This window comes from Lissotriton helveticus, chromosome 1_2 (assembly GCF_964261635.1).
Source record: "Lissotriton helveticus chromosome 1_2, aLisHel1.1, whole genome shotgun sequence".
In the NCBI taxonomy this organism is placed as follows: domain Eukaryota; kingdom Metazoa; phylum Chordata; class Amphibia; order Caudata; family Salamandridae; genus Lissotriton; species Lissotriton helveticus.
Window position 1 is genome coordinate 173989493 of NC_136058.1, and position 12420 is coordinate 174001912.

At 51.3% G+C, this 12420-nt stretch overlaps 1 protein-coding gene across 2 annotated transcripts in view; it reads left to right on the forward strand.

The window, feature by feature from the left end:
* The window catches only part of TUT4 (terminal uridylyl transferase 4), a 1200849-nt gene that overhangs the window by 1048673 nt on the left and 139756 nt on the right, over positions 1 to 12420 (forward strand). For both annotated transcript variants that reach the window (XM_078670586.1, XM_078670594.1), the window contains exon 29: positions 9647 to 9735. In XM_078670586.1, coding sequence (XP_078526712.1) covers positions 9647 to 9735 — 89 coding nt within the window. The remainder of the gene's footprint in view (positions 1 to 9646; positions 9736 to 12420) is intronic.

Here is a 12420-nt window from a genome sequence, read left to right on the forward strand (position 1 = left end):
AATGGCCTTGTTGAGCGATTCAACAAGACATTGAAAGGTATGATCATGGGGCTCCCTGAAAAACTAAAAAGGAGATGGGATGTCCTGTTGCCATGCCTGCTTTTCGCTTATAGGGAAGTGCCACAGAAGGGAGTAGGGTTTCCCCCTTTGAACTTCTGTTTGGTCATCCTGTAAGGGGACCACTTTGTCTTGTGAAAGAGGGTTGGGAGAGGCCTCTCCAAATAGCCAATAACCCAAGCAGGACATTGTGGACTATGTGCTTGGCCTAAGGTCCAGAATGGCTGAGTATATGGAAAAGGCATCCAAGATTCTTGAGGCCAGCCGGGAGCTTCAGAAGCACTGGTATGACCAAAAAGCTGCACTGGTTGAATTTCAACCTGGGCAACAGGTGTGGGTTTTGGAGCCAGTGGCACCAAGGGCTCTCCAAGACACATGGAGTGGTCCTTACCCTATCTGGAGAAAAAGAGTGAGGTCACTTACCTAGTGGACCTGGGCACAAGCAGGACATCCAAAAGGGTGATCCATGTAAACCGCCTTAAACTCTACAATGACAGGGCTGACATCACCATGCTGATGGTGACTGATGAGGAACAGGAAGCAGAGAGTGAATCTCTCCCTGATCTCTCTTACAGCCCAAAGGATGGGTCAGTGGATGGAGTAGTCTTTTCAGACACCCTCACTGCCCAAAAGCAGATTGACTGCAAACAAGTCTTGCAACAGTATGCTAGTCTCTTTTCCCTGACCCCTGGTCTGACCAACTAGTGTATCCATGATGTGGACATTGGTGACAGTAACCTTGTCAAAAACAAGGTCTATTGACAATCAGACCAAGTCAAGGAAAGCATCAAAGCTGAAGTCAGCAAGATGCTGGAGCTAGGGGTTATTGAACCCTTTGAGAGCCCCTGGGCTAGCCCAGTGGTTCTGGTCCCCAAACCTCATCCACAGGGTGGAAAGAGAGAGATGAGGTTCTGTGTGGACTATAGAGGCCTCAACTGTGTCACAAAGACAGATGCTCACCCCATTCCAAGAGCAGATGAGTTGATAGACAAATTGGGGGCAGACACATTTCTCAGTACCTTTGACTTCACTGCAGGGTACTGGCAGATTGGCATGTACTCAGGAGCAAAAGAAAAAACATCATTCTCCACACCTGATGGGCACTATCAGTTTACTGTAATGCCGTTTAGGTTGAAGAATGCCCCTGCCACCTTCCAGAGGTTGGTGAATCGAGTCCTGACTGGGTTGTAATCCTTTAGTGCAGATTATCTTGATGGTATTGCTGTCTTTAGCTCCACCTGGCAGGATCACCTGATTCACCTTGGGAAGGTTTTACAAGTCCTGCAATCTGCAGGACTAACTATCAAGGCATCCAAATGCCAGATAGGGCAGACCACTGTGGTGTACTTGGGCCACCTAATTGGTGGAGTCCAGGTACAACCTTTACAGCCCAAGATCCAGAGTATCATGGACTGGGCAGCTCCAACAACCCAGACCCAAGTCAGGGCATTCATTGGCTTGACTGGGTACTACAGGAGGTTTGTGAAGGAATATGGGTCCATTGTGACTCCCCTCACAGAACTCATCTCCAAGAAAATGCTCAAGAAAGTAAACTAGACTGTTAGCTGCCAAAAGGCTTTTGACACCCTAAAAGAAGTAATGTACTCAGCACCAATTCTAAAAGCACCAGATTACTCCAAGCAGTTCATCATGCAGACTGATGCCTCTGAGCTAGGGATAGGAGCGGTCCTATCCCAGATCAACGAAGAAGGCCAAGACCAACCTGTTGCTTTTATAAGCAGGAGGCTTTGGAGAGCAGCGTTGGAGTGCCATTGAGAGGGAGGCCTTTGCTGTGTTTTGGTCCCTTAAGAAGTTGAGGCCCTACTTGTTTGGAACTCACGTCCTGCTTCAAACTGACCACATACCTTTCAGATGGCTAATGCAAATGAAAGGGGAAAATCCAAAAAATGCCATGCCAATTCAGATGGACTTTCCAGGTTCTTCCACTTAGCCTATGAAGACTCCCTAGGGCAAGGTTAGTCTCAGCACCTCTTGTTTGGAGGGGGGGAGGGTTGTTGTGTGAGAAAGTGCCATCTTTCTTGCATGGGTATGCCCCCACTTTTTGCTGAATTGCTGATGTGCTTTGACTGAGTGTGCCCTGGGCTCCTGCCAACCAGGTGCCCAGGGCCTGTGTTCCTTCCCTAAAACTGTGTTGAAACTAAAACCCAATTGGCATCTCTGGCCACCTGTCAGCCCCTAGTAAATGGTACCCTAGGTACCCAGGGCCTGGTGACAAGAGGAGACCCCTAAGGGCTGCAGCACTTATTGTGCCACCCTTAAGGGCCCTGTACCCTTGCACCCACTCACTGCCTTGGCAGGCTGAGTGTCTAAGTACAGAACTAAACAGAGTGTCGACATGGCACACATCCCTGTGTGCCATGCCCATAAACCCACTGCCCTGGAATACATCAGCCACCCCTCTAGCTGGGTGCTCTATGCCAGTAGGGGTGGGCACAGGTGCATGAGCCCTGTGCCCCTACAGTACCCAGGGCCATTCCTGGGCACTGTAAGTACAGTGATGCCATTAAGAGTATATGGTGCTGGGAGGTTGTCATTACGAACTCCACTGCACCATAATGGCTACACTGAAGACTGACAAGCTTGATATCAAACTTCTCAGCATATTAACCCCACACTGATGCTAGTGTAGGATTTAATGTAAAATGCACTACAGAGGGCATCTTAGCAATGTCCTCTGAAACCTAACCTCCAATCCACGTCTTGTCTGAGAGGCTGCCTAGGCTGCTCCTCAGCAGACATGTTGCTGGACCCCTGGGTGCAGAGCCCTCGCTCTCCTGGGCCTGCAACAATACGCATTCTGGGACGAGGGGCCAAGCCTCCTCCCCCAGGATGGGCAGGGGAAGCTTCAAAGACGTTTCGCCTTTGTGAGCTTCTCCAGACCATTTGCTGTACTTAGCATCTGAAAGAAACAGGTTAGTGTTAGATTCCTTACCTTAGAATATGCCCAGGCGTTAGACTGGATCCGCAAAGTTTTTGTCAGCAGTACCCCTGCACGTCGGTAGGCGTCGGCTGCGGCTCCGCGTCCTTCGTCGGCGCCGGGATGATGTCGTCGGAGTACTTAGATGCCGCCCTCGCGCGTTGACGTCAGTACTTCTTTTTTCCGTGCCTGCAAGCGCAGATCCGGAAAGAGCTAGTACCCTAGTCACTTTTTGACTAACTTTTTGGCCTATTTTGGCTATTATGTTCGAGTCGATTCGACTCCTGGTGCTGGTAGGGATGCCTGGATTCAAATCGTGCAACGTCTGTCACTGCCTGATGTCGGTGACCGCCCCCCACCGCCGGTGTCTCTACTGCCTAGGGGCCGACCACGACGACAAGTCGTGCCCCGACTTCCGGGCCTTGACGTCGAAGGCTAGGCGGGAGCGGTCCTGCAACTACTCGAGATCCAGCAGTCGGCTCCGCGCCGCTCGAGGTCCCGATCGAGGAGGAGGATGTCGAGGGGCAGGTCGCGGAACCCGCACCGTTCGTCGGGCTCCAAATCCTCACATTCAGGTAAGTCGAGGCTCTCTAAAAAGAAGTAGAAGAAGCGACATCGCTCTTCTGACTCCCCTCGCCGGTTGTGCGACTTGGCTGAGGGTTTGGGTGGCACCACCAGCGCGTCTCCGCCGGAGCTGCAGGCATAGCATCCGGTCCCATACCCTTCGGTCCCTGTACTGCATGCGACGCCGGAGAAGGTATGTGATTTCCTCATGGCCATGAGTACTCACTTCACTCTTTCAAGGCTTGCCGGCGCGCCTTCGGGCCCTGCAGACCCGACAAGGGGCCCTAGCGAGCCGGCGGCTTCGGCCCCAGCGCCGCTGTCGACTTCAGTCCCGACGTCACAGGCCCTCGGAGGATCCAGGCCTGGATCTCAGTCGACGCCAGTTGACCTCACGGCTCTTCCGCTGGCGCCGACCACGATGGTGTTACTCTCTGCGCTGTCCTCGGACGACGCCGTCCCCGGTTTCAGCCCCGGTCCGCGTCCGGCGTCGGAGAGGCGCCGCTCAGCGCCATCTCCGGCGTCGGTGGGAGAGCTGTTCATCTATGACCCGGCTCCGTCATTCCTGCCTGTTTATCAGGACACGGAAGAAGGGGAGGACTGGGAGGGGTATGAGGACCCTCTGGCACAGCAGTGCCAGTTGAATCAGGACTGGGCAGACAAGCTGGGGGGTGCCAGTGGTCTTGACACTTAGCCTGACACTGGCTTTATTTCTCCTCCCTCCGTGGCTACGGAGGAGGGTGCTACCTATGGTGTGGTGTTGCACATGGCTGCCAAGGCCTTGTCTCTTGAGCTCCCTGCTGCGGCCGTGAAGACTAATCTCCTCACTGAGGTGCTTCAGCCTTCAGTACGCACTTCTGAGCCTCTGCTGCTGTTCAAGGAGGCCCTCACAGACGTTCTGATGGGCACCTGGTCCAAGCCCTCCACAGTGCCCCCTGTGGATCGGAACGTGGCCCGACACCACCGCCCGGCTCCGGGCGACCCCGGCTTTCTGTCCGTACACCCCACCCCCGAGAGCCTGGTGATCCAGGCCTCTACGTCCCAGACCGCATTCCCGACTGCCCCTCCAGATCGGGAATCCAAAAGGTTTGACCAGTTTGGGAAGAAACTGTTCTCCTCACTTAGTCTGGGGTTGCGGTCTATCAACACCGCTTGCCTTTTGGGCCGTTACACCCACTCTTTGTGGGATACGGTTGCGGACGTGCTGCCCCAGTGTCCGGAGGAGGCTCAGGCACGGCTCGCTCAAGCTCTTGCTGAGGGGCGGGATGCAGCACGTTATTCCATCAGATGTGGACTTGATACCATGGACTAGCTGGGCAGAGCAATTTCCACTATGGTGGCGATCCGTCGCCATACCTGGCTGAGGTCCGCCAATTTTTCGGGGAATGTCCAGTCCACGCTGATGGACATGCCCTTCGATGGCCGTCGCCTTTTCGGCGAAAAAGCAGACAGTGCGTTTCAAGGACTCCAGGGCTACGGCCAAGTCCTTGGGCCTGTCGGGCCAGTGCCAGCAGCCTTCTGCTTTTCACCCCTTTCGTGGCCAAGGAAGGGGCGCCCCCACACGTTCGTCCAGCCACAGGCCGCAGAACCAACCTCAACGCAGTCGCGGATGTGGTAACCGCCGTGGCGGTGCAGGGGGACAGAGGCCCGGTCAGTCCACATCCACTCCCGCAGCATCTGCCTCAAAGCCTTCCTAGTCCGAGCTTTCAGGCCCATTCAACACCAGTGGGGGGCAGGGTTCGCCATCACCTCGACCACTGGCATACCATCACTTCGGACAGGTGGGTGCTGCACATCGTTCGAAGGGGCTACTCCCTCCTCTTCGAGGCGACCCCTCCAGCCATGCCACCACAGTACCACCGCATGTCGGGGGGATCACTTGCAGCTTCTGCAGGAGGAAGGTACGGCCCTCTTAGCCAAGGGGGCCATCGAGCGTGTTCCTGGGCCAGAAGTAGGACGTTGTTGCTACTCCCACTATGCAAAGGGGGCCTGTGCCCTATCTTGGACCTCCGGAGCGTCAACGGCTTCCTCCGCAAAGAGACGATCAAGATGCTGACTTTAGCTCAGGTCCTGGCTGCCATAGACCCAGGAGACTGGATGGTAGCGTTGGACTTGCAGGACGCATATTTTCACATCCCTGTCCTGCCGGCCCACCGGCGCTACCAGTGGTTCACGGTAGGCCATGAGCACTTTCAGTTTACTGTGCTCTCCTTCGGCCACACCACTGCCTCTCGGGTGTTCATGAAAGTGATGGCGGTGGTCACAGCTTATCTGCGCAGATCAGGGGTTCCAGTCTTCCCCTATCTCGAGGACTGGTTGTTGAAGGCGGGGTCGCCCCAGACAGTCGTCTTCCACCTCCAGACTACGGCCGATCTCCTGCACTCGCTGGGGTTCTCCATCAACGTGCCGAAGTCACACCTGTGCCCCTCTCAGAAGCTCCTCTTCATTGGAGCGGTTCTGGACTCGGCACAGTTTCCGGTTTATCCTCCCGAGCAGCGGGTTCGGGATATTCAGGCTCTGATTCAGATCTTTCAGCCTTTATGCCGAGTTTCAGTCAGGCTGATGCTGAGGCTGCTGGGCCTCATGGCCTCCTACAGCCTGCTGGGCACTAATGCCAGATGGCATATGCAGACTCTGCGGTGGGACCTGAAGTTCCGGTGGGCGCAGCATCCGGGCAACCTGTCTGATTACGTTCAGATCTCGGAGGGCACTGCACACCTCCTGTAGTGATGGCCCTCTCCCTTCCTCAACCGAAGCACACAGTGATGACGGATGCGTCCCTCCTGGGATGGGGGGCCACATGGGAGAGGCAGAGATCAGATGCCTCTGGTCTCCAGCGGAGTCGAGGCTCCACATCAACCTTCTGGAGCTTTGGGCGATCCGGCTTACACTGAAGGCATTCCTTCTCTCTGTCAAGGGGAGAGTAGTGCAGGTGTTCACAGACACCACCACCATGTGGTACTGCAACAAACAGGGTGGGGTGGGGTCGTGGACCCTATGTCAGGAGGCTCTGCGCCTCTGGACATGGCTGGAATATCAGGGCATTTCCCTGGTGGTTCAACACCTGCCAGGTTCACTGAACACCAGGGCGTACGAACTCAGCCGCAGGTGCATGATGGATCACGAATGGCATCTTCACTCGGACGTAGCGCAAGGTCTCTTTCAACAGTGAAGTGAGCCTTGGTTAGATCTATTCGCCACCGGAAAGCGCAATGTCAGCAGTTCTGCGTGTTGGAATTTCCAAGGCATTACTCGCTCAGCGACGCTTTTCGTCGCAAGATGAGTTGTGGTCTGTTGTACGCCTCTCCGCCTATACCACTTCTGCCCAGAGTGCTGAAGAAGATCCGGCGCGACCGGGCCCAAGTTTTTCTTGTGGCTCCGGACTGGGCTCGAAGAGTTTGGTATCCCGAGCTACTCAGTATGACCATCGATCCCCCAATCTGACTGCTTCTTCGGGAGGATCTTCTGTCGCAGCAGCAGGGGACGGTCCTCCACCCGAACCGGTCCAGTCTCCACCTCTTTGCGTGGAGATTGAGCAGCGGCAGTTCTTTCCTTTCGACTTGCCTCCTGAAATCTGTTATGTCATTCTGGCAGCCAGGTGTCCCTCCACTAAGTTGGTATACGCCTGCAGGTGGAACACATTTGTGGCAAGGTGCACAGAAAAGGCTGTGGATCCCCTCTCTGCTCCTCTTTCAGAAGTCCCACTGTTCCTTCTTTCTTTGGCCCAGCAGTGCTCTGCTCTGGGCACTATCAAGGGCTACCTTTCTGCTATTTCAGCCTTTCTCAGGCTTCCTGATCAGCCCTCTCTTTTCAAGTCCCCTTTTGTAAATATATTCCTCAAAGGCATTACTCATCTTTTCCCTCCTATTTCCTTTGTAATGCGACAGTGGGACTTGAACCTGCTTCTTACATTCTTGATGTGCACTCCCTTTGAGTCTCTTCATAACTTCGTTTGTTAACTCTGAAGACTTCTTTCCTGGTTGCCATCACCTCCGCTAGGAGAGTGAGTGAGCTCCAGACTCTTATTTCTAAACCTCCTTTTCTGTGAGTCCATCCGGACAAGGTTGTTCTCAGAACACGTCCATCCTTTCTGCCAAAGGTTGTCACTGCCTTTCACATCAGGCAGACCATCACTTTGCCCACCTTATTTCTGCATCCTTCCAGAGAGTAAGAGAGGCTCCACCATCTGGACCCAAAACGTGCGCTCTCATTCCACCTGAATCGCACACAACAGTTCCTTGTGGATGACCAGTTCTTTGCTGGCTACGTAGGCGCCCTGTAAAGGTCAGGCCATACACAGTGGACTATCTCCTGATGGGTCGTCTTGTGTATAAAAGCCTGTTATTCTCTGGTAAAAAAGGATCCTCCAGTGGGGCTGCATGCACATTCCACCAGGGCGACAGCTGCCACTACGGCATTGGGACGTGGTGTCCCCATACAAGACATCTGTCAGGCAGCTACGTGGGCCTCGTTGCACACTTTTACTAAGCATTGTTGCCTGGACAGCCAAGTCCAGAGAGCCGGCTTCTTTGGCCGTTCTGTTCTCCGGGACTTCCTGGTGTGATCTTGGTTCGCAGACCCACCACCGGGGTTGGTATTGCTGTGGTATGTATTCTAAGGTAAGGAATCAATCACTACTTGTTTCTTTCGGATGAACAAGTTACTTACCTTCGGTTACGATATATCTGTAAGAAGCATTAGTTAGTGATAGATTCCTCACCGCCCCACCTATCCTCCTTGTTCTGCGCACTGATTTCTAGTGTTAAGGTCATCCCTTTCTGTGCCCTAGTTTCAATGCACCAGTGGTCAGTATCTTGCATGGCTCTGCATTCCTGGCGTTGAAAGTCGTGTACAGAACTGATGTCAGCGCGCGAGGGAGGCGGCTAAGTAGCTGCTGCGACGTCAACTCGGCGACCACGACGCCAACGACGGACACGGAGCTGCACAACTCCACCTTCCGATGCGCTGGGGTCCTTCTGACGAAAACTTTCCAGATCCAGTCTGACGCCTGGGGTAATTCAAAGGTAAGGAAGCTATCACTAACTAATGTTTCTTACAGATATATTGTTACCGAAGGTAAGTAACTTGTTCATTGGGTTCGTATAGGTAAAATTTTAAAGTAGCATTATTTGTTGGGGGGAAGAGGGGAATTACGTTTCCTGTCCAGCCTGTACTACAGATAGACAGTCCAGCCATTGAAGCTTTTAGTAATGTTAAGCTGGTCTCTGCATGCTCACTCTTCAGAAATGTAATCCAGTGCTTGGTCAGTGTGGCTCCACTGCTGTACATGTGTCAGCAGGGGTGTTCAGCTGTCTTAGCCCATCTGCTTTGCTAAAAGCAACATCCACCTATGATGATGTCAGCTGCAGTAGCTGCCTTCTGCTCTGGTGTGCGACCTTCCTGTGATTTTCTTTTTGTTCCCTGCCCACCATCAGCAAGGATCGCCAGTCCCCAACCTGCACTCCCTCTTTTTCATTAACAGCTCAGAGCTCAGCTTACATGCAGTATGCACAGTGGTAATTGTGCCTGCTGCAACCATGTATTGGCAGACCATGGATATGCCCCTCCCCTTGATATACTCCTCCCACACTACATTTTGTGGCTTTTAATGAATGTTCATTGACCTAGTGCTGCAACCAAAACAAGAAGGCACTTTCATTGGTTGCAGGCCACAGTCAGCAGTTTGAGAGCAACGTTTCAACTCTCAGCTGCCAATAGTAATTAGATCCAAGGATGGTCACAGATACTGCTATTATTGGGCGCATAGCTTGCAGCATAGTAGAGCTGCACTGATGTAAGTGCTACCTGGCAGCCATCTTAGATTCTCTGCTCTGGTCAGGTGTCAAGGGAGCAGAAACGTCATATGGTGAACCTTAAATTTAGCCTAAGCCTGCAATACCGCTCTGTCCACTCAACTGGAACTGTACATTTTGTTATTTACATTTATTTGTAAATGGCTAGAACAGCTATTTTTTGTTTTTTTGTGTTGAAATTGGCAAACAAGTTCTTTGATAGATTTGTCAGTTACACATAAGGTACTTTCTTCTTTTACTTCTAATGACTCTCTTGTTTTTCTTTTATTCATTTCAGTAACTCAGTTGTTGCAAAGCCTTATGAATCCACAGCCAGTTATTCTTCCTGGTCAACAACAGTCACGCAGCAGGCAATCTTCAGAATGTGTAAGTTGTTAAATCAAGAATAGCGTTCTGTGAATTTATTTTTGTATGGCACTCCATAACGTACAGAGTAAAACTACAATTACTCTGTGGTACCTTTTTATGTACTTACTACATGTAGTTGCCCAGTAATCTCCTTTTCATCAGTGAACTCGATTACTATAGCATCAGTTTTCTAATCTCCTGTGACTTGTCTGTGTTTAATCCATGCTTTTCATTGATTGGTACCATTCTCCCTCCAAATTCTTAACTGTACTGCACAATTACTCAATCATAGTATACTCAAACACACTTATAAAGTTGTCATGGATTGTTGAAAGTAGCAACAACATTTTGTTCTTGATGTCACTTTCCATGTTGTTCTGTCACATTTCATTTTGTAGTCTTCAATTCTAAGATTTTCCTGTACACTGACACATTTCAGTTCATGTTTTTCTCCTAAATTGTCAGCATCTTTTATTTTGAAATTATATGAGTTTTTTTGTACACTTGTTTGACAAAGAAATGACTTAACGAATAGTTAATTGCTATTGTTCAGCAGTAGAGGCAGAACATTCGTTGATTCAAGGTATCTTAGTGGAAAGCAGTCCTTTAATTTGTAGAGTGATGAAAGGGATAAGGATGAGAAGGGTTCCTAAACCTAAGTATCAGTCTCTCTGCGATTTTAGATTTGGTACTGAAATTATTTCAGGACTGGCCTAGTAATAAGTATCTGGGTATAAGAGAGTTGTCCTGGAAATTATCAACTTTGCTGTGTTTAATATCCGTTAGAGTGTCAGATCTGGGGGCCTGGGAAGTGACAAATGCATTTGATCAGCCAGCAGGAGTACTGTTAAACATTTTTAAAATAACTTAATTATGTGTTGTTAAATGCATTAAAGAGTAGGAATGTCAAATCCTGGAGAATAGAAGTGCTGCTGTGGATCAGTTATTGATCTTGTATGTTAAACCTTTTCATGCAATTTTGAATGTAACAATTGCGAGAAGGGTGAGATCTGCTATGAAGGAATCATTGATATGTCTTAAGTTTGCAGTGCATTTGGTAAGGGGTGCCATGGCAAGTAAAACATTTATGTCAGGTTGGATGAAATTATGCAGGCAGTGGATTGGTCTAACACAGATACATTTAGGAAATTCTACTTTGGACATATAGACCATGTTTCACCCTGCGCTTTATAAAACCTTGAACATGCATAATGCTAGCCTCATGGCTTGCCAAGCTCTGCAAGCTCTGCCATTCCCAGTGCCAACCCCATCTTCATACCTGATTTCAATACAGGGCCAGATAGATGCTGTCTTGACGCCAAATCCAGTGTAGCCTGAAGCTATGTACACCGAGTCGGAGCCAGGGCCTTTTTCCCCTTGATAGGGCTGAAGAGGGAGACTATTGGGAAGGGTCCCAGGACCCTTATGGCTACCTTAATCTCCCTGGATGAGCCCAAGGACAACTGATACGAGGAACTGGCAGATGTCGGTGGCTTGGCCACCTCACCAGACACTGGCTATCGGCCGTGGTTACAGAGGTAAGGGCCTCTTTTTCAGTGGCGGTGCACATGGCAATTGAGATCCTGGACTTTCAGCTGCCCTTGGTGGCAGTCAACGTCTTGATAGAGGTTAGTCTGCTGGGAGTTTCCTCCTCTGACCCTCTCCCCCATTCGATTTCGATTTCGATTTATATAGCGCACGAATCACCCAGGGGTCTCAAGGCGCTTGCTTAGGGAACCCGTCCTGGTATTCCCCTGTGAGATACCCCGGCAGGGTATTCACAAGGTGAAAGCCAGGCAACCCGCCTCGAGGGGCCGTAGTGGAGATTAAGCAAGCTATTGCCCAGAGTCGCAGAGTGTGACCCCGTGAGTCGAGTAGGCACCGGAGCGAGAATTGTCGAGTCCGTGGAATTTTTGAGCCCGAGACCCGCCAAGGCGGGGAATCGAACCCTGGTCCACGGCTGATCTCAGCTTCCGGGTCTGCCGCCTCTAACCACTGAGCCACGCTTCTCCACTTCAATGAAGCACTTAAGAATGCCCTGCTTGGGGCCTGATTTAAGACCTGCACAGGGACCCCTGTGCACAGGTGAATTGTCCTCTGCCATCGCCCAATTCCTAGGGATCCCAGTTTCCTCACCCAGCTTCCCACACCCTGAGAGCTTGGTGGGCCAAGCCTCCTCCTAAAAAGTCAGCCTGGCGCGTTCCCTAACACTTCTCCGGATAGGGAATCCGAAAGGCAGGATACCTTTCTCAAAAGGATGTTCTCTTCTGTCAGCCTAGAGCTGCGGTGAGTGTACACCGATGCGTTTTGGTCCACTTCACCCACACAGTTTAAATTTGGTTGTGCACATGCTGCCCATGGTCTCGGAGGAGGCCCAAGATATACTGTCACAGGGAATTTCAGATGGCAGAGACCGGCAAAATTCACTGTCCGCTATGGACTGGACACAACAAACTCGCTAGGCAGAGTGATTGCTTCATCACTGCTGGTATTAAGACACCATGCCTAGTTGTGAACCACTGACTTTTCTGGTGATGTCCAAGCTTCCCGTATAGAGATGCCCTTCGATGGCTCCCACACCTTTAGAAAAAAGCAGACTAAATGCTAGGGTCTTTAAGGACAGCTGGGTTACTGCCAGGTCCGCTTCTAGCCCCATTCTGCCTTTTGCCCCTTCTGTGATTACAGTAAGGGCGACCTCCACGT